The sequence below is a fragment of the Perissodus microlepis genome, chromosome 7 (assembly GCF_051167445.1).
Source record: "Perissodus microlepis isolate ML-2025 ecotype Zambia chromosome 7, ASM5116744v1, whole genome shotgun sequence".
In the NCBI taxonomy this organism is placed as follows: Eukaryota; Metazoa; Chordata; class Actinopteri; order Cichliformes; family Cichlidae; genus Perissodus; species Perissodus microlepis.
The window spans coordinates 20,874,368-20,900,112 of record NC_140467.1 but is presented as its reverse complement, the minus strand read 5'-3'; the positions used below and the strand labels follow the sequence as shown (position 1 = coordinate 20,900,112).

The window sequence follows — 25,745 nt, the reverse complement described above, 5'->3', positions numbered from 1 at the left end:
GATCGGAATTATGCAACAAAACCAGACGAAACGACAAACCAGCTCACAAGCAGTGGTTTGAGAAGAAACGTCACGTCTGTGCGGAAAAGAGGGAAAAAAATCTTAGCTGAGGACGGAGGAGAAAAAAAAAAACAAGCAACATATGCAGCAGTCGCTCCACAGCATCCCACTCAAGCAATCTGTCGCTGTAATCAACTCCGAGAAGAAGAAAACAAGGCAGAAAAACACACAGCATACATCGTTTTTTGGTTTTTCACAAACACTTTACGTACCGTTATGGGTGACGAGCCACTTTAGCGGAGTGTTGAGCGTCTAGAAACCGGAGAGGAGCGTCGGCGGTGCTTGCGTGTGTGTGTGTGTTTGTGTGCGTCAGGCGGAGACAGGAGGACAGAGGAGGAGATTTGGCACATTTGGAGAGGAACGCAGCCTGGTGGCGGAGCGCAGAGCACCGGGATGCGGCAACATCCGTCTGCAGACGACAGACCAGCGGCGTGCGCTCCTACCAGGGAGGGGCGCACCAGGCACACACACACACACACACTGCACCAGCAGTAACTCATTCACTGCCAGGGCGGTGTGGGTGGGTGGACTGCTTTTGCAGAGACAGAGAGAGAGAGAGAGAGCAGTTCGCCGTGTCTGTGTGTGTGAGTGTGTTCATATGCGCCATATGTCACAGCTCTTTATCAAAACACCAGCTCGGTTTAGCACTTGTATGATGATATTCGCTGACAATTACAGAAAAAATACTTCTGGACGAAAAAGCAGCAAATATAAAGTATGACAGTAAAAATCTCATATCTGTAAGGAATAAAACAGGACAAGTTCGACATCAGGCCTACAAAGTGATCTTTTATTTCTGTAAAAGTTTAAAGTAAGGTTCTGGCTCTATACTTCTACGCAGTCTTTAACAAGTTGAGTGCTGTCTTTGAAAAATAAATGCTTTTTTTTTTTTTTTTTTTTTTTTTTGGTGCTACAGGAAAGATCTGAGTCACCCAAACTATTGTAAATGGTAAATGGCCTGTATTTATATAGCGCCTTACTAGTCCCTAAGGACCCCAAAGCGCTTTACATATCCAGTCATCCACCCATTCACACACATTGTAAATCGGGCATAGAAAGACTATGAAATCCAAATGCCATGCCCACAAGCACATGAGGGTTACAAACAATTACCAAAAGGAAAAAAGCAGCTGAACACACAGAAGAGTCTGGAAACAAAAAAGGAGGCCCCATGCCCCTTCACATTTTTCCTACACTAAACACAGATTAATAGAGAACATGCAGTTTGTAGCACAGACGCCTTTAACTCAATGACTTACTATGAGACACTGGGTCTTGAGATTGCTTTGAAAGTCTATATAGTGTGTGATTAAACACACGACATGGAAAGACATGTTGTTCCTGCCGTTTAATCAAATCGCCACAGTCACCTCAAAGCACTTTAAATTGTAAAGTACAACAATAGAGAGAAAACCCCAATGATAAAATGCCCCCTATGAGCAAGCACTTGGTGACAGTGGAGAGGATACACTCCCTTTCAACGGAAATAAATCTCTGGCAGAACCAGACTCAGGGAGGGGCAGCCGACTGGAGTGATGAGAGGGAGATGGGACAAAAAGACACACTGTGGATCACATGACCGTTTTGGACAATGCTCAGCTGGCCAATCGTGTGCAAGTAGGAGTCAAAAGGAAGCAAACTGCACTTAAAGCCATGGATGTTTTCTGAAAGTTACACAGAACTCTAAACTTAACTTTGGGGAAAATCGCTTTTTAAAAACTTAATAAAGTTGCTTATCAAATTAAATTGATGATTCGATGTGGAGTTTATGTACTGGTGACTGTTTGAATTACAATTATGATTTCTCTCTATTTATTTAGAGGAGGCTTTTAAAAACCTGCCCTGGAGGCTTTAACATGATGGTTGCTGAGCAGCAGGAGAACTTTGTCCAACATCTCATACGAGGACATGCTTTAGAATTAGCTATGAAAAAATGTAATGATTTGTAATGACTGTGTTTTTCTTGCTCTAGTTGAATGGAAAACTATAATGTACACATAACCCTGCTGTGGTCTGACCTAAACAGGCATAATCATAATCCTGCATGCATAATGTACACCCACAATACTGATGAGTCTATATTTAGTTGCTGAATACGTATCACGTTGTGCGACAAGCAGGACCAGCCTACCCTCATGTCGCTCACGTTTGCTCTGAGCTTTTACACCTTGCTCTGCCTCTCTGCTGTTTTATTCTTCGCTCCTCTCTTCTATATAGCAAAAATATCTTATAGTTATTTATAAAAGTGATGACAATATTTACACTCCAGTAAAGGGGACTGCGAATGTGTTTGCTTTATAAGCTGGATGAATAATAATGTTTGGATCCTGTTTTAGTGCATGCCACTAGAAGCTGGCCGTTCTTCTGTGTGCTCCTGTACTCTTGCCATAAAAACACGGCACAAACTGCAGTCCAGTTTTATCTCATACTTTAAAGACCCACATGCCATCCTTTTCCAGACCGTATATAAATTTCTCACCAGAGTAAATTCTGTCAGTCGATCAGGTCATATTTCACAAAGCCCATTCGGGAGATGGTGAGACTGCGCCGCTTCACCCGGCATGCCCAGCCAATCGAAAGAAGCTGAGTGGCTGCTGGATACGTCCATGAATACATACAGGGGAGCAGTTTCGAACAAAGTTTCTCCTTCCTGTTCTTGGCAACAAAGCAGCTTAGTCATGCCCGTAGGTTTGCTGTAGCTCTTCCTAATACCCAAAAGGCTGTAGCCTGTAACTATAAATACACGTTAGCATTTTCATGATTGTTTTATTTTGTAAGAGGTTGTTTTGCAGTATTGCCACTGAGAAACTGAGAGCTCAAAAAACATAAACACCCAACAAACACACTTAAACGTACCCCCCCCCCCCACACACACACACACACGCACGCACGCACACTATTAGCTACTATGAGGTCACTATGAAGCTGCCTTTCAGTTAGTAACTTGTGAAACTTTGAGCAATTTCAAAGTTGCCATTTAAGCTTTTTAAAACAGACATCAGGGACACTGGCCTGCACGCTAATTAGCTGATGACTTTTCAGTCACAAAACAAAGCCTGCTTTATCGTCCTTTTTGACTACCGACTTAAATTCATGCTGCTTTCAACAAGCCTTAAACCTAGTGACTAAGACCATAAAACTTGCCATGAAAATGTTTACGGAGGTCACAGAGCACACAAAGTGAGGGATATTTTCACAAAGGGTTCGGCACAGCTGGACAACTCTTTGCGCAAACAGAGTCGCCGCCCCCTGCTGGCCATTAGAAATTATAACACATAAGCAACTTCCACGCTGACCCAAAATTTACGTCCAATCACAAGTCAAGGAGTTAGAAGATGATACTTTTGTTTTGGGAGAAATTTCCAGATCATTTCTTAATAAATATTTTTGTGTGTTTTTTTTGTAAATTACCTAAGCATGTGTTTTTATTATTAGCCATTTGATTGTGTTTATGTGCAGCCACCACTGAAGCAGTCTATACATGACAAAAAGAGTGTGGAATAGGATAAAGGGCCCTCTTTAAAATATGATTCATGAGTTTAATTAGTTAACACTGGGTAACACTCTTCTTTATTTTGAATTTGTAGTACTTAAAATCATGCATTCTGCTGCCACAGCGCTAATTCCTTTTCACACTGAGGCAGTACTGCTCCTTTGATCAATCACTATGCAGAGTAAAGCATTAGGACAGCTTGTTGTTGTTCAGCAGTGCATCAGTTTCTAACGTTTCAGTCTTTAAAGTTAGTGTTTCTCACTTGCTGTGGTAAACCCCGACTGAATTTTCCCTCATGAACCCGTCAACCAGGAAAACAGTCCCGTGGAGACTGACTCGATGTAGGAGTTGCTCTCTATAAAACCAATGCTGATATAAAAGACTCAGCATTTACAACATATTCTAAATGGATCATGTGCTAAGACCACCTTACTGTTGGCCCTGTAGGGACACCTTTCATGATACGTGAAGTAAAAAGCTCTTCCCAGAGGGATAACATTTATCCTAAATATTTCTCTCTTTACCTTCTCTTCTAAAGCACTTTCTTTGTTCTCTTAACTTCAAAAGTAACTTTACAATTTTAGGTCTTATCTCTGTTCTTCAAAGCAAACTTCCCCGGTGCTGTTCTCATGCACCATCTTTGTCTTATTTTGTTTTCAGCAGGTTCCCCCACTTTCACCAGTGCAATCTCTCTTACAGTATGCACGTCTCTTTCACTACTGCTAATTTCCTTTAGTTACTTTTTCTCTCTCTTCTTCCCTCTCACTCACTTTCTCTCCATCCCACAGACTGCAGCGATGGCAAGCCCTGGGATCAATATCAAAGCTTTGCATAATTCAGCAGCTGCTTCAATAATGAATGACGCAACGAGCCACTTTGGAAGGAAGGCTCCCTCCCTCGCTCCCTCGTCCTGACTCTGTCAGTGTCTCCCTCTCCCTCTCTCTGTCTCGCCTGGCCTCCCTTAGCCAGATAAAGTCAACCTGCTTTACTGTCTTCATTAATGAAAAATAATAGGCATAGATCTGCTAATGAAAGCTGGAAGGCTGCACGTCTGACTTCCAGATTAAGGAGTTAAAATCTTAACAATTAAAATTGTTCTTTCTCTTACTTAAATACCAATGACTCAACAAAATGTTATACAACTACAAAAAAAGTGGGTGACTCACTGAGATGTGAATCGTTGTGTTGAACATTGCCTCAATGCTACAATTAGCAATTTTACAAAGATTATCTTTGAGGGAAAAGAAGGTTTAATTCCAGATTCAAGAGTGCGAAAAAGTTGTTAGATGAGCTGCAGCTAGGACAATACAGAATAGATGAGTACTTACGTTACCAAGGGTTCACGAATTTCACAAACTTCAAAGTAAAGCAACAATTTTGTTTAACCCGAAGAAAATCTTTATCTTCTTTAGGACGGAAATTTAAGTTGAAAAATACGCCGTAACAACCACACATACTCATTTGCGCCCATGTGGGAAGGGTCAGGCTGGTGGCTGAACCACCTAAAAGAGATTAGAGTAGAGCTGTCTGTGATGACGCTGCGCTCTAAGCACTGCTGGATTAGCATTAGTATAAACGCAGTTGTAGATTGACTCCATTCAGCACCCACGGGAGCAGCTTAAAATATATCCTCGAAGATCTGAGCTTTTAAAAAAAAATTTTTTTTGAGGACTCCTTCAAAGAGTGACCTGTTATCTGCAGTTACTGTGAATCTGTGGATTCATTTGAGCCTGCCAGTCAAAAATCAACCACCACAGCGTGTTTAGAAAGCTACTACGCAGAAGGACTTTGATGCATCCATTAATCACAATGACTCATTTCAGACTGTAGCTTTTTATTACCAATGGTAAATAGCCTCTTACTTTATTCAATGCAATGTGAATTGATTTTTTGTTACAAGTGAAACTTGAGAAGTCCTTATCTTCCTTTAACTGTGGCTTCCAAGAACCTAATATTACCTAATAAGTAAAGACCCTGACTACCAGGATTTTTGCCAAAGTCTGACAATATATTTTCCATCTTATTCTGTGTTTATCCAAAGAGTTTTATTTTCATCCAGTTGCAACGTATAATGTCACCCCCCATTTGAAATGGGATTACAGTTGGCATGGCTGTTTGTGCCACACTGCATTCCTTTGCTTTTTCCCACACTCTGGCTTCCTAGAAAACCAGCAACACAGGAGGCCAAGTAATAGCAGAAACAAGGATGTTCACTAAAGACATAAAGCAAATTTGACAATTAACCTTGGTTTATGCCTGGTGCTATTAACCTTGCAAACAGCAGTAGACACCAAAAGTGGCTACCGCTGCTAATGTATATCTTGTGTTAATTTCTTTTTAGCTTCTCGTAGAGGTTTCAGTTTCCTGGCCTGGGAATCGTGTTGATGAGTGTACAATCATGTTGGTTTTCACTATCATTTCAATGATATATCAGTACGGAGCTCAGAGGTTTCCAGGTTACAGAGAGGGAAATGCTGCAACAGTTAAACTTTAAAAAAGATGATTTCATTGCTTCCTGTTTCAAATTCTTCTCCTATACAATCTCTGATGCAGAATTTTGTCAATTCAGGAGACAAGTGTGATGACCCTTATAGCAATGCAGCTGGCAGTCGGCGCATTATGTGGTGACCATGTGAAGGCAACATAACTTACAACACAGGTAGCAAAAAAAAAGAACGTTAAAAAAAGTATTAGAGAAAGTGTGACTGTTCATTCATGCTGTTTGTCTATACAGAAAATGAACAACAGAGATTTTTGATTTACCAGTAAGTCACGTTACCTAAAATAACCCCCTCCTTCCTCTTCATAGCTCGTGTTCATAGACAGTGAAATGATTTGAAATGTTCCTCAACAGCACTCGTATGGGACTGCATCTGGTGAAACTATTCAGGCGAACCTGCCAAAAACACGAATACAAGAAATAAACATGAAATTTTCATGTTCCACTAAGCGACGGAAGCCTGTGGCACTTACGAACTTTTCACCCTCCTCACCGCCTCCGGTCGCTGGGGAGTGTCTTACTAGAAAGCACAAGACAAGACGATGTGCAGAGAGGCAGAAAGAAAAGAGTCGACTCGGCGCAAACAGCCTTTCCACACTGGTTCATCTCAGGGCCAGAGAAACGGAAACCGACAGCTCCTCGGATGCATTTCCAGCGATATGGCTGACTCTGGGAGTATTTGTAGAGCAGATTGTCCTGCAAATGTAAGTGTGTGTGTTTGTGTGCCTGCATGAACATAAGCATATGGTACACACATTGGGACTGCTGCATGAGAAAGAAGCATCTATGTGAGAGTGTGTGTGTTCCTGTCTAGCTATCTTTGTGAGGACCAAAATCTGCATTCTACTATACTTGTGAGAACCAACAGTCACTTGTGAGGACATACTCACCGGTCCTCACAAGCTTGAAGGCCTTTTTGAGGCTCAAAATGTGGTTTTAGTGTCAGTGTTACAATTAGGTTATGGTTAGGTGTAAAGAGAGTTTGATTTAGTTCTCTTTTGCTAAAGCTTTTGATGCACGGTCCTAGGGGCTGCTGGATCATCCATACTCTCCTTTAAGGTTCAGCTTTTGAGTAAACAGAAAGAGTGGTATCTTAGGCATTAATTTTTAATGGTTAGGGTTAGGGTAAGGGGCTAGGGAAACTATTATGTCAATGAAGGTCCTTACTAAGATAGCTGAACGGGCGTGTGTGTGTGTGTGTGTGTGTGTGTGTGTGTGTGGTCGGCAGGTCTTTTTAGGAAGGTTAAAGTGTCCCGGAAGTGAGTCGGCATGCCGCTCTCCTATTAAAGCTGCGACAAGGTGAGAGGACAGAACTGCTGTATCACTGTCAGGACAATGTTACACAGCAGAACTCACTGAGTGTAATTAAAGCCAGCGACACAGCCGGGATATGATGATGAAAATGAAGATGATACTAAATATGATAAATCTTTTTATGTCAGGTTTTACCGGTGCAGTAGACTGCCCAATGACACCATCTGTGATAAAAAAATAGAGCACCACCTGTGATTTGGTGATGAAATTCACAGGGGGTTAGCACCTTTTGTTATGTGTCTTCATTCTTCAAGACATTTCACGAGACATTTTGTCTGCTTCCAGTCATTTTCCATATTGCGTTTCTTCTGTTTTGACTGTACTGACCACACAGTTTAGACTGTAGAAGCAACACAGGTCTGCTTTTATTACTTATTGAGCCAAAAAGTTTTACCCTAATCATCCATCCAGTTTTCCAGGCCCTTGTTTTATCACACAGCCACACCACAGTTCATGAACACACTTCATATCTAACAATTCAATGTTCAGATAAAGAGAAAAGGCGAAAAGGTTCATATTTAGTGGTTTGACAGTGACATAAATTTTTTTTCCCACTCACATCTGGAAGACTGCTGTTTGAGTCCCAGATGGAAATGATGATTTTTATTTTGTATGTTTTAGAAAATAAAACTACTTACTTAGGAAAAAGCTACAATGGTTGCCAGGCACCAGTTTTGCACACTTCCTCTGTTCTCTTTCATCTCTGCTCTACACCCCTGAACTGTTAATTAAAGGCAAAAAGCCTGAAAATAAAATGGTTGCCACTTTTTCCAAAGCTCTGATTCGTTGGTTGACAGGACGACATGTCAACTTTGACTCTCAACAACAATAACATGTGCTGCTAACACTGCGCGTACTTCCAACTCTCGTGAAAAAGTGGAGCAATCTGTGTCCATGCACATGAAGAAACACAACACGCTTTGTTGTGGCAACTTTAAGTTTGGTATTAAGACCAGACTGAAAGACCAGAACAAAACCCAGAAGCTGTGCAGTTTACCATTAGCATGAACAGGGAAAGCTTTATATTTCTACTTCTGAGAAGCATAAATAAATAAAAGGTTGACACAAATTTATATTTTTTAGATTTTTGTAAAATAATTGTTAATTAACTTCTGGCGACTTTTCCATATGATCCCCATGTGTAGCTTAAACAAATCCCCAGAACAAGCAGAAAATAAAATCCTGCACTTTGTGTGACTTTGTCATGCAATAGCAATAAATACATTTAAAGCCACTTATTAGTGGGAAATCTGGGGGTGGTACTGAGGACACTGGAGGGTGAGATGTTAATTGTGTAAAGAAAAACATTGCACTTCTTCTTCATTTAGTTCTCATATAATAAATATCTCTACGCCTACATGTCTGGCCCAAATTCAGAGACTAAGACAGCAAATCACTGTCAAATAATAGCAATTCAATTTTGGTGTTCAGTAAAGATCCAGTTCTGTCTTCCCTTTCTTGTTTAGTTTCTTGGGGGGTTTTTATGTTAAAGTACCAAAAGGCAGCCAAAATGCAGATGTGACAACCTTCCCTGGTCCTGGGGGAAAAACCCTCTGTGCTTGCTAACCATAACTTCTTCTCCTACCGCGCTCAATCGATTTCTTCAAGGGAATCTAGCAGAGTTGAGCAGTGATTAAAATGTCTTCTTTCCACCATCCAGTACACAAGATGAACACAGAGATGGACACAGGAAGAAATATTTCCCACGCTGGAGGTGATAGGCGAGGAAAGAGCAATGGTGCCGTAAAATTTAGAAACAGCTACGTTTTTATAAGGGTTAGACATCCTCTCACTGTCGTCCTTCAGAAATTGGTACAACATGATGAACACCACACATGGCAGAATGAAAGCTCTGACTCCAACAAATCTCAGGACCAATAAGTCAGTGAGAAAACATGAACTGGATGAAGTTTGGATTGAATTGTAATTAGGCAGTCCACCTTTTCTTCCCTTCCAAGATTTTACCACATACCATAGTTGGCAAATTTAAAAACAAATCAACCAATGCAACCTGAAATCCCATGCATCCCAGAATAATTGTGTATTTTTTTTTTATCAAAATTGCATGGAGGTTTCAAATTTTAGTGCAGAGGTTGTTCTCCTTTTATGCTTCCCTCAAGTATGTAGGAGAAACAACGTGTATGCACAACACGTCAAATCTTAAAGCAGGTGGACAACAGAAGACTAGAAAAAAACCTCCTGGTCTAGCTGATTTCTGCAGCCTCATTCAGATGTTATACTCAGAATTTGGTATAAACAACATGAAAGCATGAACGCACCCTGTCCCTAACAATATTTCAGGCTGGTGTTGTTGTTGTTAGTGGTGGTATAAGAACATGAGGGATATTGTCTTGGCACATTTTGGGCTTCTCATGGCTGCTTCCTGTCATGAACTGGACGGATGGCAGGCAGATAAACCAAAGTAGATTTTAATTCACAGCTTTGTTTACATTGAGAGCTGAACAGGAACTTGAGGCTCAGACACCATCAGGGAGGACACCACAGAGAACAGAGGGAGACACAGACAGTGTATACACAGGGCAGAATGGACACATCTGGGTGCACAGCTGAACAGAATCTAACTAACTAGACAGGGTACAGCACAGACAAGACAAGTGACAATCAAAATAAAACACAAAGTAACACACACACACAAACACACACAAGACAAGGGACTATCAGAATAAAACAAAAAGTAACAAGGACCAGAAACATGGAGATAAGACTGATGACCACAAGAGACACTGAGGGCAAGACACAAAGACAAAACTAGGACAGACTGGGCATGAAAGGCCACTAACATAATTATAAGAGCATAGAGAACAAAACTCAGAAGCACTGGGAAGCAGGGAACAATATAATACTTAACAAGGTAATCAGTTATTATTCAGTATGTAAGGGGGCTGGTTTACATTGTTCTGTGGAAACAAAGAAAATAGTAAAACAGAGTGGGTGCAGTTGTAAGCTTAAGATATGTATGAAAAAAAATGAAATAAAAACAATGGAGTTGATTTGCTAACCTCTTTTTTACTAGAATTACTGCCAATTAACCTCTATTTTACCTTTAAGTTATTTCAAGTGTAGGTGTGACCTAATAAAGTGGTTACTTAAGATGTCTAGTTGCACTTAGTCATTGACAGGAGGTAATAGCTTCCCAACCTTTTTATTTACCACTGCAGCAGGGAGTGAAACCACTGGGCCTCAACTCAAATCCTGCTGGATCAAATTTTTCTCGTGTCTCCCCCTCACATATTTCCCCTACAGCTCCTGTCTATGAAAAGAAATAAAAAATATGGGCAGACAAGCAATTTTCCCTTAAAAAAGAAGACATCAGAAATGATCAGCAAAACTGTTATTTGATGTTGAGATGTTATTGAGGTAAGAGGTCACGATGCTGACTTTTGGTCAGTGCAGGTTTTTAGTACGCACAAGTGTCAGAGGAAGATGAAAGCTGTGAAGTATGGGCCACAGCTCTGGTGTGATTACAGCTCTGAAATCTTTGTGGCTTTCCCTCTCACATCCACATTCAAAGTACCGTCTCCAGCATGAATGATCCTAAAGCTCCAACCTTACAAGCAACTAATACCGGACTGATTCTGAACCAAAAAGACCCAGAGCGATGGTATTAGAGGTTAGAGAGAGAAAGAAATAATATGGAAACTGAGGAAAGAGAAAAAGTCTTAATGAAGCAGTTAAAGCCATCAGCTGCTTAGATTTTAGGTGTAAAACTATCAATTTAAATCTAAAAGGACAAAATTTGATAAAAAAGGAAGCGAGAGCTCTTAAGAGGGTTGCTTTCGCTTTCAGATAAGCATTTTTTTAGAGCCGTTTAGATTTGAATTTGAATTTGGAGTACGTCACAATGGGACGTGAGATAATGCTTCCTAAAATTTACAGCAGTAAGACTAATAAGACTAACGAAAGGCTGACCACATGATGAACTTTCACATTAGCTTAAAAAATGATGATTAAAAGCTCACAGCTCAAGCTAATACTTCAGAGCAGACTGAGCAATAGCAAAAGGTTAGCATTAACCAAAGTAAGAAGATTGTTTTGAATGAAATAATCAGAGATTCAGAAGGCAAAAAAACTTTAATATCTTTGATTAAATATAGCATCATTAGGAATAAATGACATACGTAACTGCCACATGACAGGGACAATTTTTACTGCATAGCCTACTGCAGACCAGAAACAGCCCGACACAGAATCCAACCCACAGTGCATAAAGAGGACTCTCCATTTACATCAACAAATTGGAGTCTATTAGATAGATATCATTCAAACCACTTCAGCGCATTACATTTAATACCTAAAGCATGCTCTAATCACTTTTATAAATATAACGGTCAACAGTATCAAATGCTACTGTTGCATGTGCAACAATATGTCTCAGTTTTTCCAGTTTTGCACAATATGTCCACTATCCCTCCTCTGCATGTCGAAACCATCTCAACAGTGTCGCTTTTCAGTGAAGTGTTCAAGGAGGAGAGGTGTTGAAGGTACACGAGTTTAAATAACTGGGGTCAACCATCCAAAGCAACAGAGAGGTGAAGAAGAGAGTGCAGGCAGGGTGGAGTGGGTGTCTGGGGTGATTTTTGACAGAAGCATAGCAGCAAAGTGAAAGCGACAATTTACAAGATGGACGAGACCTGCTATGATGTATGGGTTTGGAGGAGGTGGCACTACCAAAATGACAGGAGGTGGAGCCGGAGACGGCAGAGCTGAAGATGTTACATTTTCAATGGAAGTGACCAGGATTGAAAAGATGAAAAAGAAGAAGATTTAGTGTGAGTGTGGCCAAAGGTAAAGGGTTTGTCAGTAAGAATGCTGTAAATTGGTTGAATCCAACTACTGGCTCAGATGAGTCAGACTGATGATGTGAATAATTCTGAATAATTTCTAACACAATGCTCTCAAAAATTATGCTCTTCTTCTCTGAGATCTTTTCCCTCTACAAAGGCATCCAGTTCATCAGATGATGATGACGATGAAGCTCATCCAGTTACTATAAGCAACCGTTTTTTTCTCGTCTTCACAATGAAGATTTTTACATAATATGCAAGAATATGTAGAACAATATGTTGTAGATGATCATAAGCAAAAAAAAAAAAAAAAACATGCACTTTTTTATATATGAATTCTTGATTGCCCCAGGATAATTCTATTGACTTTGGTAATTCCCTGAACTGCCATCTTTAATAAATACCAAGTTAAATTTTCACTTACATGAAATATGACTGTAATAGTTTTTTAAGATTTTAAGGCAATAACATCCACTCTAGATTAATTTTTAACTTAACTCTTAAATTTTAATTTGGCATCTCTATCAGGTTAAAACAGAAATGCATCCACTTGGTTTGTGACCAATCCTCTTGACACCACCAGCAGCCTCAGTTGCTCTTTGTGTTTATTGGTAACTATAAAACATTAGAAGACTAAACAAGCATTGTAATGCCAGCATTTTACATATACTATAGCTTTTGAATGCGGCTTAGCCTGTTTGACTGGAGCTCATTGTTCACATCTTAATTTAAAGGAACATACAGTCCAATGTTTTCCAGATTTGCACAAGTAGACATTAAACTCAAAAATATGCCTATCATTCACAGCGAGGCTTTAAAATGTTCGCACTCATTAATATCACTTTGTACCTGATTACACAGCTGCAGATTGTATCATATTTCTCAAACCAATACCAGCTAAAGTGCATCCTCTTATGGAGCAAGGTCACACACAGTGCCTCCTTCTTGTGACCTTCAGCACGTGCTCTGCCCATCCTCCACCAGTTTGACTTTAGCCACAGTTAATCGATGAAGGTCATGCAAACCTCTTTAACATTTCATCTTTGACACCTTCAGGGTCATTATTTGAGCGTTATTCCACTCGGGCCCTGATGGTGAGGTTGCTACAGCAACAGTCATGAAAGGCACATTTCCCTGGGCGTCAGAGCTAATTGGCTCCACCATCAAATATGAATCTTTAATCACCCGCAGTTAACTCTCACCTCGACCACATCTACATCAGGTGCCACAGAGATGACGCTCCGCCGTGTGTGTGTGTGTGTGTGTGTGTCCATACATACACAGGTCACACACAGGTTGGGCTGAGGGAAACATGTTGGAGGAATTGAATTCTCGAATGATTATGTTTGATTTTTTTTTTTTACTATATTCATCATAATCATGTTGAATTCATGTATGTATTTATGCATTTTTCATGCTAAGAGGTCACATTTAGATGCAGTCTAATTCCAGTAATATGACTACCTTCATGAATTAACTGCAGTAGTTGTAAAATGACGTCTATCCTGCAGATAATTTTGGAAGCCTCTTATTAAGGATCGGATCAACTATGTAGTCTTTCATGAGCCCCCCTGCCTGGGTAAGCTATCTTACTGAGCTCACCCTGCCTCTGCGTGTATGAACGTGTGTGGGAGGGAGGATCCAGGCATAACGACTGCATTGAGTTTATTCCCACCGATTCTTTCACTTTTCTCCTTTTTCTCCGCCCACACCTCCCTCAGCAAGATTGAGCAAAGGAGAGAGAGTCAGGAAGAAATGAGGAACGTGATGCTTCACATCTCACTTCAAAGCATCTCTGGACCTTTGGGACGTTCAAACCCGCTTCCCGCTAACCCAACGCACAAATTCTCACAACCTTGTTCACTGTGTTTCAGATATGTTCCTGCGTTGATGGACTAAGAGCAGCAATACATGCTGTTAAAGCTGCTCTCATTTTAAGCTACCTTCTAAAGGTGTCTCCTAAGAGTTTTGATGTGCTATTGAAACAAATGTGCCTCTATTTAGACCCTGGGAGACGTACATGCTGCCAGCTAAATAATAAAAACCTGTTTCAAAATGTTCTGATTTGTGATCTAGACACACCGTTCTTTTCCACAGTTTGACTGCGGGCATATCAAATAAGACTGAAATTAAATAACAAATAGACATACTAATCATTACTAGAGTCACATATCTCGCCTTTGCTTCACTTCACTTAGCCTAGCAGCTTTACAATGATTCCTGTTGCACAATGAAGAAAACACTTATTTCATAATCAGGCCCAAACATTAAAAAGATCAGACAGACGGAGCAGTTCAAATAATAAATCCAAGTAAGAGCTCTGATACTCGAAACTCAAACACTACAAATGACACGCACAAGTAAACTAATCAAATAAATTGGGGACACACGCAGAGATACTTGTTAATTCTAAATAGGGGGGTTAATCAGTATAAATCGCTCACACAGGATCCGCAGGCTCTCTCACCCGCTCCTCACCTGGGTATCTGTGTGGCAGACCCTTCGTTGTGTGTCTGTGTGTGTTTGTGTGTATGTATACAAGCTACTGCTTCACAGAAAGTGCATTACTTAAGGGCTTTTTGATTTGTCATTGTTTAAAGAGTAGGACCAGAGAAGTAGGCAGCGTCTCTGTGCAGAAATATCAAGTCATCCCTGCAGTACTCCGTTTCAACACTGGGGGGCCACTGTGTAATATTAATAGGCTGCAGAGTGGATATCTTGAGTACAGCCTGTGTTTTATAAACATCAGCTTATAAAGTGAACCCTCAAACTCCTATCATCAAATACATTGCCCTCAGTTTCTGACACGTCGTTCTGCTTTTTCACCGTGACAGGCAGATGTTGTAAAGCAGACTCGAGCATCTTTTTAACTGGAAAGGTGATTGTGTTCCCTTAACTGTAAGGCTCTGTATTGAACAGCAGTGTCATCATGCTCCTACTGAATGCACCCATTAAATGAAAAGCGATCACCATGGAAAACCTGATGTAACATTTTATATGTTAGATCAATTTTCTATCTTCCATATTTAACCTCAACTGTATTACAGTAACACAAAACTTCCCAGTATGGCCCTTCAAAGATGTTTCTGAACTTCAAATACAAAAGCACTGCAGTGGGTGTTTCACTTATTTAGCAGTAGAGTTGGCCTCTGCTTTCAGGAGATAAAAACAAACCTGAAACATATCTATAGACAAACAGCAGCTGTACTCTGGATACAGTAACTGTATCATGTTATCAGTGAGAATGGGTAAATCTCGTGGGTGAATCCCGGTGCATCCGTATTGTGATGTGACCTTAAGATCAAGATAAAAGGAAGCCACCCTCCTCATTTCACAAGAATGCACAGAGCTTCATAGATGTTTATTACAGAATGCAGAATACTGTGAAGTGTGAAGACATAATTCCAGCTAGTTTTGAACAGCATGCTGTGTGATTCTAAATAATAACGGTGATTAGAAGTGCTGTACTCTTCCCATTTAATGGCACACTAACAAGCAAAGCTTCCAATGCTTTTGTTAGTTCACACTTGGATATGGTTACTAATGCAACAAGGAGGCTTCATATCTAATTGTTAACAGTGCAACCAACCTTGGTTGTGGTAGCACGACCTTGATAGTTAGCAGGATCTGAATAATCCTGCAATGTTTCCGTTTTCTCTGCAGTTACCATGAAGCTCAGAACTGGTTTTGAGGGCAGCTAATCTACGTCTGAAAATATAAATGACACCTCCATATACTGTTGTCCCAACTAGCTGACAACAGCCCCCTGGAGAAAACAGTGCTTTCATTACTGAGAAGAGACCAGCTACTAGAGCGTTATAAGATAAATGTCCCCTCACGGTGTTTTACCACCAGAGAGTTTGGATACAAAGAAGAAATCCACCAAGAAACATTGTGCATTTCAATGGGGCTGGCAGCACAAAGGCTTATCTGGAAAGGAAAAATGGTAGTAGAGCTGTAAGTTTCAGAAACAGGCTCACATTGGGCTGCTGACTTTTTAAATGTTCTCTTAATACTTCCTTTGCTTTAAATATTTCCTTAAAAATAAATCAACTTTACGCCAAATCACAACAGTCACCCCAAGGCCCTTAATATTGTAAGGTAACAACAATGCAGTAATACAGAAAACCTCAAAAGACGATTCCCCATCAGCAAACACTTGGTGACAGTAGGAAAGAAAAACTGCCTTTTAACAGGAAGAAACCTCCAGCAGACAGGACAAAAGACACACTGTGGAAGACAGTCAGAGATTGATAATAACTAATGATTAAATACAGAGTGGTGTATAAACACATAGTATTTCAAAAGTCTTGAATCATCCCACATTCCATTATATTTTGAGTTATCACGACTTATCTTGAGTGGTCTTGATCAACATTTCTCCAGGCTTTCTGAAGGTCTTTCAGAGCTTTTTCTTTGGGCATTAACTTAACACTGACCTATGAATCATTCAAGTATAAATTGGCACCTTTCTCAAGGGATGAGCCAGCGTTACTTCTAAACGTAACTAGAAAAAATTAAATTGGGTGGTTGTTACATTTTCAAGAGTTTAACTTTTCATGTTTAACAATTTCATGTTTCTATGGTGAACATAATTAAATCATGTAGGATCTGCATGAAATTCAACAACTTAATTTGTTCTTGTTGAGATGACATGATACAATCTAGTAAGTGGTCAGTTGCCTGGACAAGATCACACGAGATTTCAAACCACAGGAAACTCTCCGGTGGAAAGACAACCATACACACACTATGTGTATGCTATTGCTATTTATTGTGGTTTAACTTGTCAAGGACAAAAACGTAAAGAAAAGTTTGTATCAAGCATTGTAATCACAGCTTTCCTACTTTGTCCAAAAACTGGACAAGTGGAGGACAAAAGGAAAAGTGGCAGACCTAAAAAATGGCCGGAGGCAGAGCTGGAGGAAATGACCTGGTCTGGACATCTCTGTTGAAACTACTGGAAAAGTGATGAACTGTAAACAAAAACATATAAAAATGAATACAAATCAAAACAAAAACTACAAAACCAAACTGAACTATAATTTGTTTGTCCCTGGCACACCTGCAAACAGCAGTCTAATACTTTCACTTAAAAGAACTGCAAGATACCATCTTGACAAAGCAGAACATAATCGATGCACTCTGTTGACCTTCCTACATCTGATCAGAGAAGCGATTGGCCCTCCCTCGCCGTATCAGCTCATTTCCAAAATCAGCCCACAGGGTAGCACTACTGCCGATTTCCAACAAGGGAAATTTTCCATCAACCCAACGAAATGTGATCTCCACATCTATTTCTGCAGAGCAGCCATTGGATTGCTCTGCATCAAAGTGCTATTGATTTAGCTTGTTGTCCTGCACTGAGGAAAGGATGGTGGGATAATCAGGAGCAGTCAATACTCCCAGTTTCCATCCTCGGCCCTCTGGTCTCAGTGGCCTCACAGTTTTCAAAAGAGATGAGGGACTTTCAGTGATCTCCCTTATCAGTTGTTTGAAAGCACGCCGTTGCGTTTCAGCACAATGTACAGCATGTAAGAATGGATAAATGGTTCTTTTTATAAACATAGCCCCTAAATACTAGAGACAGTCTCACAAGGATCCTGTAGTCAGAATTAAAAATACACTCCCTCTACACATGGTTAAGCATTGAGTTTTATCTGTTGATATCACAAACACATGAATTCATCAACAACAGGGAGTTCCACACTTCTCCTTCACCTCATCTCTTTTCCAAGCAAGAAAAGAAAAACAGCCATACACTCAGTGTGTTTACATTCTTTCATGCACCATGTTAGTGATCAGTGCTCACTTTGAGCACAAGGTTTACACAGGAGATGGCTTTCCTAGATGTGTTATGATCTGTGAAAAGAAAAAGAAATAAGGAGCCTTTCCTCGGCTCCCTTAACAATGTCGTTCCTATAAACAGTCTCTGCAGAGTTCTGAGATTTAGGAGACGGGAGAAAACACAATCTGAAGCTTAAAAGGTACAATATGTAAAGTGAAAATGTACACAGCAAATCCAGCATGTCCAAATTAACACTGTCAGATTTGATTTCAACACTATTAAAGTGTCTATATGGGTCCACACCAGAGAGTGTTAATTTAACTCTTTTTGGAGAGTTGGTACGTTAACTCTGATTTAGTGTTAAACACCAAATCTGTCTGGAGTTGATAATTTAACACTTGGTATTAAGAGTTTATATATTAACTCTCAAAGAGTATTTTAGTTTAACTACGTAAGAGTTATCTTCTAATTAATTCTAAAAAGCGGGGATTTTACTGTTCTGAACTTCTAGAAATTTCTTTTGGAAACAAACATTTACTAAAAAGACGCAATGGTTTTTGAAAAACATTTATTCTGAACTGTGCATCACAATTTCAAAACATTTTCTGAAAGATGTAACAGTGTACGTGTTCTCACTTTCATTAGAATTTTGTTTATCAAAAGGTCTGACATAGGTGAGCTGGTAAATGCAAATAATAGCATTCTCATCACTTATTTCTTCAATACAATATGCATGTCCTTCATTCATCACTTTGTGGAACTTCAACGCACTTCTGCTCTCCCCCATATTCCATCTTCACAAGCATATCCTATGTGGAGATTGAATAAAAATTAGTTGACACTAATTAATGGCACAAATAATCCTGTAATCAATTGCAGCACAGTAAAAAAAAAAAAAGAATCCTTTTTGAGCCATTACTTGTGTAAAGTATTTTCCCAAAAGACAAGGACACAGGCAACAGGTAATACTGAACTAAATGTAAAACCTCAACCTTTTTCATTTTTACCTAAACCGTGTGCACAAAACTCTGGAGGGATCTAAATGCTAACGCAGAACCCAGTCAGGACATCTGCTACTGCTTCACATTCTAGACATTGTTTTAGGTGTATTTGACCAAAGGTTTGACTGAAAATTCACATGCAAGCTTTTTTTCAAGGCTGTAGTATTTGCCCGCAAACAATACCTTTCAGCTAGCTAAAACAGAATATTATGCTATCACCGAGCAACATGGCTAATGCCTTCCACACAGCTTTGTCTCACCTCCAAAGAGCCACAGAAGTAAAAGCTAATAATAATAATTGAAACAATCTTTGAAAAAATGACTTACCAAGCATGGCGAACCACTCAAATATGTAGAGCAAAGTGTTCTGAAACGGCTTCACTTCAGCTTCGATTGAAGCCTATGGTGCTGGGGGCGGAGTCTGTGAATTTACTCTATTGGTGTCATAGCCCCTGTAGGAGTTCAGAGTTAAGAGGTCAAGAGTTAATGTTTCCATTGTAACACCTCCAGATTTGACATAGAAACACTCATTTTTAACACTCGATTTTAACTACTATCATTTTACACCTCAGAGTTACATTAAAAGAATGTGACTCTACTTAGAGTAAAATTAACTCTACTTTTGCAAGAAGACTACTAACACCAAAACATTTAACACTTTTGAATTTGCTGTGTATATTTAACAGCTAGATGCTTTGTCCACTGAAGAGATACCATATTACATACATTATTACATGGATTCTTTTTAGAGGAAACCAGGCAGCAATTCGTCTGGTAGGAAAATCTGAGAAAAACACCATATTGCCAAAAGTATTTGTTCAACTACCTTGACACATATATGAACTTGAGTGCCATCCCATTCTTAATTAAATTAGGGTTTAATATGACCCTTTGCAGCTAGAACAGTTTTAGCTCTTCTGGGAAGGCTTTCCATACGTTTAGGAGTGTTTATGGGAATTTTTGATCATTCTTCTAAAAGCACATTTGTAAGGTCAGACACTGATGTTGGAAGAGAAGGCCTGGCTCATAGTGTCCATTCTAATTCATCCCAAAGGTGTTTTATCAGGTTGAGGTCAGGACTCTGTGCAGGCCAGTCACGTTCTTCTACACCAAACTCACTCATTCAAATCTTTATCTTTAATCTCTGTGAACTGGTGTCATGTTTAAACAAGAAGGGGCCATCCCTAACCGGTTCCCAAAAATTTAGGAGCATGATATTGTCCAAAATGTCTAAGGGATCGAGCCCAACTCCTGAAAAAACAATCCCACTCCATAACCCCCCCCCCCCTCCACCCTACTTTACACTTGGTACAATGCAATGAGACAAATACTGTTCTCCTGGTAACCACCAAACCCACACTCGTTCTTGAGTAATACCACTTTGTGTATAGTACATTTATATCACTACCAAACTGTTCTCAGTCCAACACGAGAGGAAAAAAAGTAGCGTAGTTTATGACTAAGACCTCTCAGTGAAGGACAGGTGGTCAATAAATTAAACAACCAATAAATAAAACAAGGATCAAACCTCCGACTGTACCTATGCTTCATCTCTCCTCTCAGAGAACTACAGGCCTGCTTGGTTTTTTGGGTTTTTTTCTGGTCCATAAAAAAAAAAAAAACTTTTTTTCTATATAATATATTAGCAGTATATAATACTTTATATGTTGCAAGTTAGGATTCGGGGGGATTGGGGTCTTTCGTTTGTTCTGAGTCTAATCCATAATAATAAGTCATACTTTATTAGTTTTAGAGAAGTATTAGTTTCTTTTTTTGTCTTCATAATAAAATTGAAGAATTGAAGTGACTGAAGTTTTGAAATAAAGCTACAAACTCAGGCGTGCTGAGGGTATCACTGTTAGAAAGAGCACCGGAGCAGGTAGAAAGAAGGCCTTCCTTCACATTTCTTTCAGTTTTATGCTAACATTTAAGCCACATCAGGCTCTGAACAAAGGCATAATTTTATTTATTTTAATGTAAAAATACTGAGTGTGAGAAAAAAAAATTCATTAGTGGGTTCATTTTATCCACTTTGCTTCACAGGTGGGCTCAAATGGTGAAAATGCCATCCATGCTGTATGTTTTTCATTTGAATTATATTAAAATCCCTTGTAAAAACCTAAAGTTTAAATAAAAGCATTTTGTTAAGTCAATGAACAGCCATATTAAATAATCGAGATTACACTTAATGACTAAAAATACTGGTGATTATGTTTTTTGATGTATTTGAGCACAACTTCTGCTGATTAGTTAGTTGTGGTTTCTAAACTCTTCCACTTCCACTGATTTGTTGCAATGGCAGCATCCTGTTACAGCACCACGATCAAATTAATAGAGCTCTTCAGAACGACCCATTGTTTCACAGTGTTTGGAAAAGCAGACTGCATAGCTAGGTGCTTAACTTTATATACCTGTGCCAATCAAACTGAAAACATTGAATTTAAAGATTAACAAGTGTGAACAAGTGTAGCATAGCAACAGCTGTTTTAACATAACTGACACATCACTAAGACTCAGAGCACAATAAGAGGATATTGAGGATATGCAGTGATAAGATAGTTCAGGTGCAAGGTTTGTGGACAAATTCTGACAATCTCCAAAGAAAACACAACTTACAAACATCCAGTGTGCACACAAAAGGATTCAGCAATGCATCCACGGGGACAATGTCTCTCAAATCAATGACAGTTAGAGTCATAAATCGATACTGCTTCTTTCAATACAATATGACTGCATTCAAGATGCATTCAGTGTCAAAGTAACACTGACATAAATATTTAAAAAATATATCCAAAAAAACAGGAACTTAAGCTTCATATGTACTTGTCATCCAGCATTCAAAGCTGAAACACTGTTACACGTGCAGCAGCGGTATTAACAAACAGCAGCTTTAAGCACAAAAATAAGGTGAATCACACCGATTCAAATGAGTGGAGGAGTCGTTCCTTAGAAGAGTAACCCTTTAAGACAGACTGGATAACAGATGGTATGAAAGACAGTAATAATGTTTACTGTTTCACAGGAATTCCAGTGTTTCCTTTGAATGTGTTCTCTTTGTTTAGCAGTTGTCTTGAAAAACGCTGTGTCACTTTCTGCTGACTGCAGCTCCTGCTTAGCATTTGCCATCTGTGCAGTTTTGCTGGTCTTTCTTCTGCATATTTGTATATGTTTGATCCCTTCAGGCTCTTACCTGGAAGATGATTGAAATAATTCCCAGTTCAGCATCCACTGCATGCTCAGCCTGGGCTCTGAGCCTAAAGTGCTGCATTATATAGATGGGTGAGCAAGCACTCTCTCTCACTCTAACACATGCACACATACATCTAACACCACAGGTCCACAGCTCTCTGCAGAGTCGCTGTGGTGATTATAGTCACCGCACAGCTTTGATGCAATGCAGATGAATTAAATGCCTACACGATCAATAGCTCAAATAATCACAATAAAAATTGATTTCTGTGATAGTAGTAGTAGTTTGGTGTGCTTTGTTATCATTTAAAATCCTAATAATGAACTAATCATGGTTAGCAGTAAGGTAAAAACTCTGAAATGATGTAAAATTTTTGCCAAAAGATCTCAATATATCATTTTTTAAATCAATGTAAGTAAGTAAATAGGTTAGCCAGGCAAATAAAGTCATACAATTCAAGTAAGTGTTACTAAACCTCAAATAAGCCTTAACCTAAATTTATTTTTTATCAACAAATCTGAAGCAATATTAAAGTGGTCCTGTTATTCTTTTCCTTTTTTGCTACACAAAGGGCTGTGAACCATAGTCTTATATGTCTGTGAAGGTTCTCAGTCATCCAGGTCATCGTAGTCAAAGGAGCTTGCAAAGAAAAGCGTCTGGACTTCTTTAAGTTACTTGAAGACGTTTCACCTCTCATCCGAGAAGCTTCTTCAGTTCTAAGGTCAAATGGTGGAGAGTCCCAGATATAAACCTAGTGGGAGTATCCCCCCACAGAGGGACAAAAGGACCCCCTGATGATCCTCTAATCGCCTGAGCCAAGGTGTGAAACTGGGTGTGGGTCCCAATCAGCCAGAGTTTCGGGTGTGTTCATTGTGAAACCTGGCCCCACCTTATCATGCGAATTCCTGAGGTCAGATGGCCCAGGATGTGAGTGGGCGTTAAGGCGTCTGGGAAGGGATCTCAAAACTGGATTATAGATGGCAGAGAGTTGGTGTCGTAAATCCCCGCCTCTGTTCAAAGATGGTCGCTCACAGTGGACATAGATGGCTTCTTTCACTCCTCTTTCAACCCCTCTGTCCTCTCTGTCCAAAATGTGAACATTGGCATCCTCGAAAGAGGACAAGAGGACAAGACTCAGCAGTCCATCTGCATCTTAAGGATAAAGGACACTCTTTCGAGGATGTCAATGTTCACATTTTGGACAGAGAGGACAGATGGTTTGAAAGAGGAGTGAAAGAAGCCATCTATGTCCACTGTGAGCGACCATCTTTGAACAGAGGCGGGGGTTTACGACACCAACTCTCTGCCATCTATAATCCAGTTTTGAGATCCCTTCCCAGACGCCTTAACGCCCACTCACATCCTGGGCCATCTGACCTCAGGAATTCGCATGATAAGGTGGGGCCAGGTTTCACAACGAACACACCCGAAACTCTGGCTGATTGGGACCCACACCCAGTTTCACACCTTGGCTCAGGCGATTAGAGGATCATCAGGGGGTCCTTTTGTCCCTCTGTGGGGGGATACTCCCACTAGGTTTATATCTGGGACTCTCCACCATTTGACCTTAGAACTGAAGAAGCTTCTCGGATGAGAGGTGAAACGTCTTCAAGTAACTTAAAGAAGTCCAGACGCTTTTCTTTGCAAGCTCCTTTGACCATAGTCTTATATTGCTTCACATTATTTTTTAATTTTAGACAAGGATAACCTGAGAAAATATAAAATGCAGTTTTGAAATGATGACTTTATTTATTAAGGGAAAAAGCTAGGCCATCTCAATCTGATTTAAGTCCAGACTTTAACTAGGCAACTCCAAAACCTTTTGGGGGTGTTTTAGCGATTCGGAGGCAGACTTGCTGGTGTGTTTAAGATCATCGTCCTGCTGCAGAACCCAAGTGTGCTTCAGTTTCAGGGCATTAACTGAGAGTTGTAGATTGTACTTCATGATTTTCTGGTAAACAGCAGAATTTATGTTTCCATCAATTATGGCAAGTGGTCCAGGTCCCGAAGCAGCAAAGCAGCCCCACATCATCACACTACCTGTTGGTCTCTTTTCATGAAATGCTGTGTTAGTTTTACACCAGATGTAACGCGACTCAAACCATCCAAACTGTTCAACTTTTGTCTCGTCAGATCAAACCACCAACCTTCCGATTAGTAGATGACTTGCTCTACCACCTGAGCAATTCCAGTGAGCTCCTTAATGAGCCGACTGTGCGCTCTTGAAATAGTTTTCGTAGCCCACTCCTGGGAAGTTTCACCACTGTTCCAAGTTGCCTATCCAAGTTGGATAATGGCTCTCATTGTGTTTCACAGGAGTCCCAAAGCCTTAGAGATGGCCTTGTAATCCTTTCAGGACTGATAGATGCTAATGACTTGTTTCTCATCTGTTCGTGACACGATGTGTTGCTTTCTGAGATCTTTTAGCCTACTTCACTTTGTCACACAGGTCCTGTTTAAGTGATTTCTTGATTTAACAGGTCTGGCAATAATAAGGGCTAGGTGTGAAATTCAGTGCATTTTTAAAAAAAGATTTAATAAGGGGTAGCAATTACTTTTTTACTGCACTCACTGTATACTCTCAGTGTATACTGTCAGTAAGTGGACACTTAATGATTGTCCACTTACTGACAAATAATGAGGTCTTCCCATTGTGATTATGATGACTGGGATGAGGCTTTCCATGTCTGCATGTCTGCTGGGGGCATGGAGCTAAAACAGCTAATTTCAAAAATGACGGACAGGCCCAGCGTGAGATAAATAACATTATTTTGAAATGTGAATCATCCAAGGTTACTCTAGCAAAGTCCAAGAATAAAAATATGGAGTTGTTATTAGTATAACAGACCCCCTTTAATGATCTAGGTGTGTTTGGCAGCTTTGAATGATAGCATCTATTGACCGGATAAAGAAAAAAATCCATAAACTGAAAACTACACACAGAATGCTCAGTGGTGAACAAATAAACAAAGAAGGTCCCACTTTGTCAGTCACTGCTAGCCTAAAATCCATCCAGAAACACACAGAAACCAAAAAAGATCTTCACTTGATTAAACTGAGCACATCTACAAAATATCACACAGGTCAATAAAACACTAATGATTTATTCTGTATTTTATATCTACTTGCATTCACTTCAATTCTTGTTAAATGTTGAATTTAAAGACTGGAGCTACATCGTCACGATAATACAAAAATATACAAGATAATAAAAAAAAAGCTTCATTGTTTAGAGTGTTATTCAGAATACGTTGCTGGTTTCTGTCAAGTCATCTCCAGGCTCATAAAGAGCCACATCACACTGACCTCTGACCTCGGAGGAGAAGTGGGCAGAGTGGCGAGTTATAAACAGCTGCAGCTGCTGATCAAGGTCGCAGCACTTGAGGTCGACGTCCCAGGATCGAATTCCTGCCAGGAAGAAAGACAAAGATTGTTCAAGGACAACGTGATGCAGTGAAGCGCAGGCATTGGTGAAACTAAGCAAACTTTTCCGAGCCTTTCTTTTATCTGTGTACTTGAGGTAACCTTTTATCAGATGCTGCTGTCGTATCTTGTCTTTCCTCAACTCGCTTTCTGAATTCTGTTTGGGTTTTG

The 25,745-nt window shown here is 39.9% G+C and overlaps 1 protein-coding gene across 1 annotated transcript in view; it reads right to left on the bottom strand.

The window, feature by feature from the left end:
* The window catches only part of map1ab (microtubule-associated protein 1Ab), an 87,989-nt gene that overhangs the window by 54,744 nt on the left and 7,500 nt on the right, over nt 1-25,745 (bottom strand). The window contains exon 2 of the mRNA XM_084934079.1: nt 25,458-25,559. Coding sequence (XP_084790205.1) covers nt 25,458-25,559 — 102 coding nt within the window. The remainder of the gene's footprint in view (nt 1-25,457; nt 25,560-25,745) is intronic.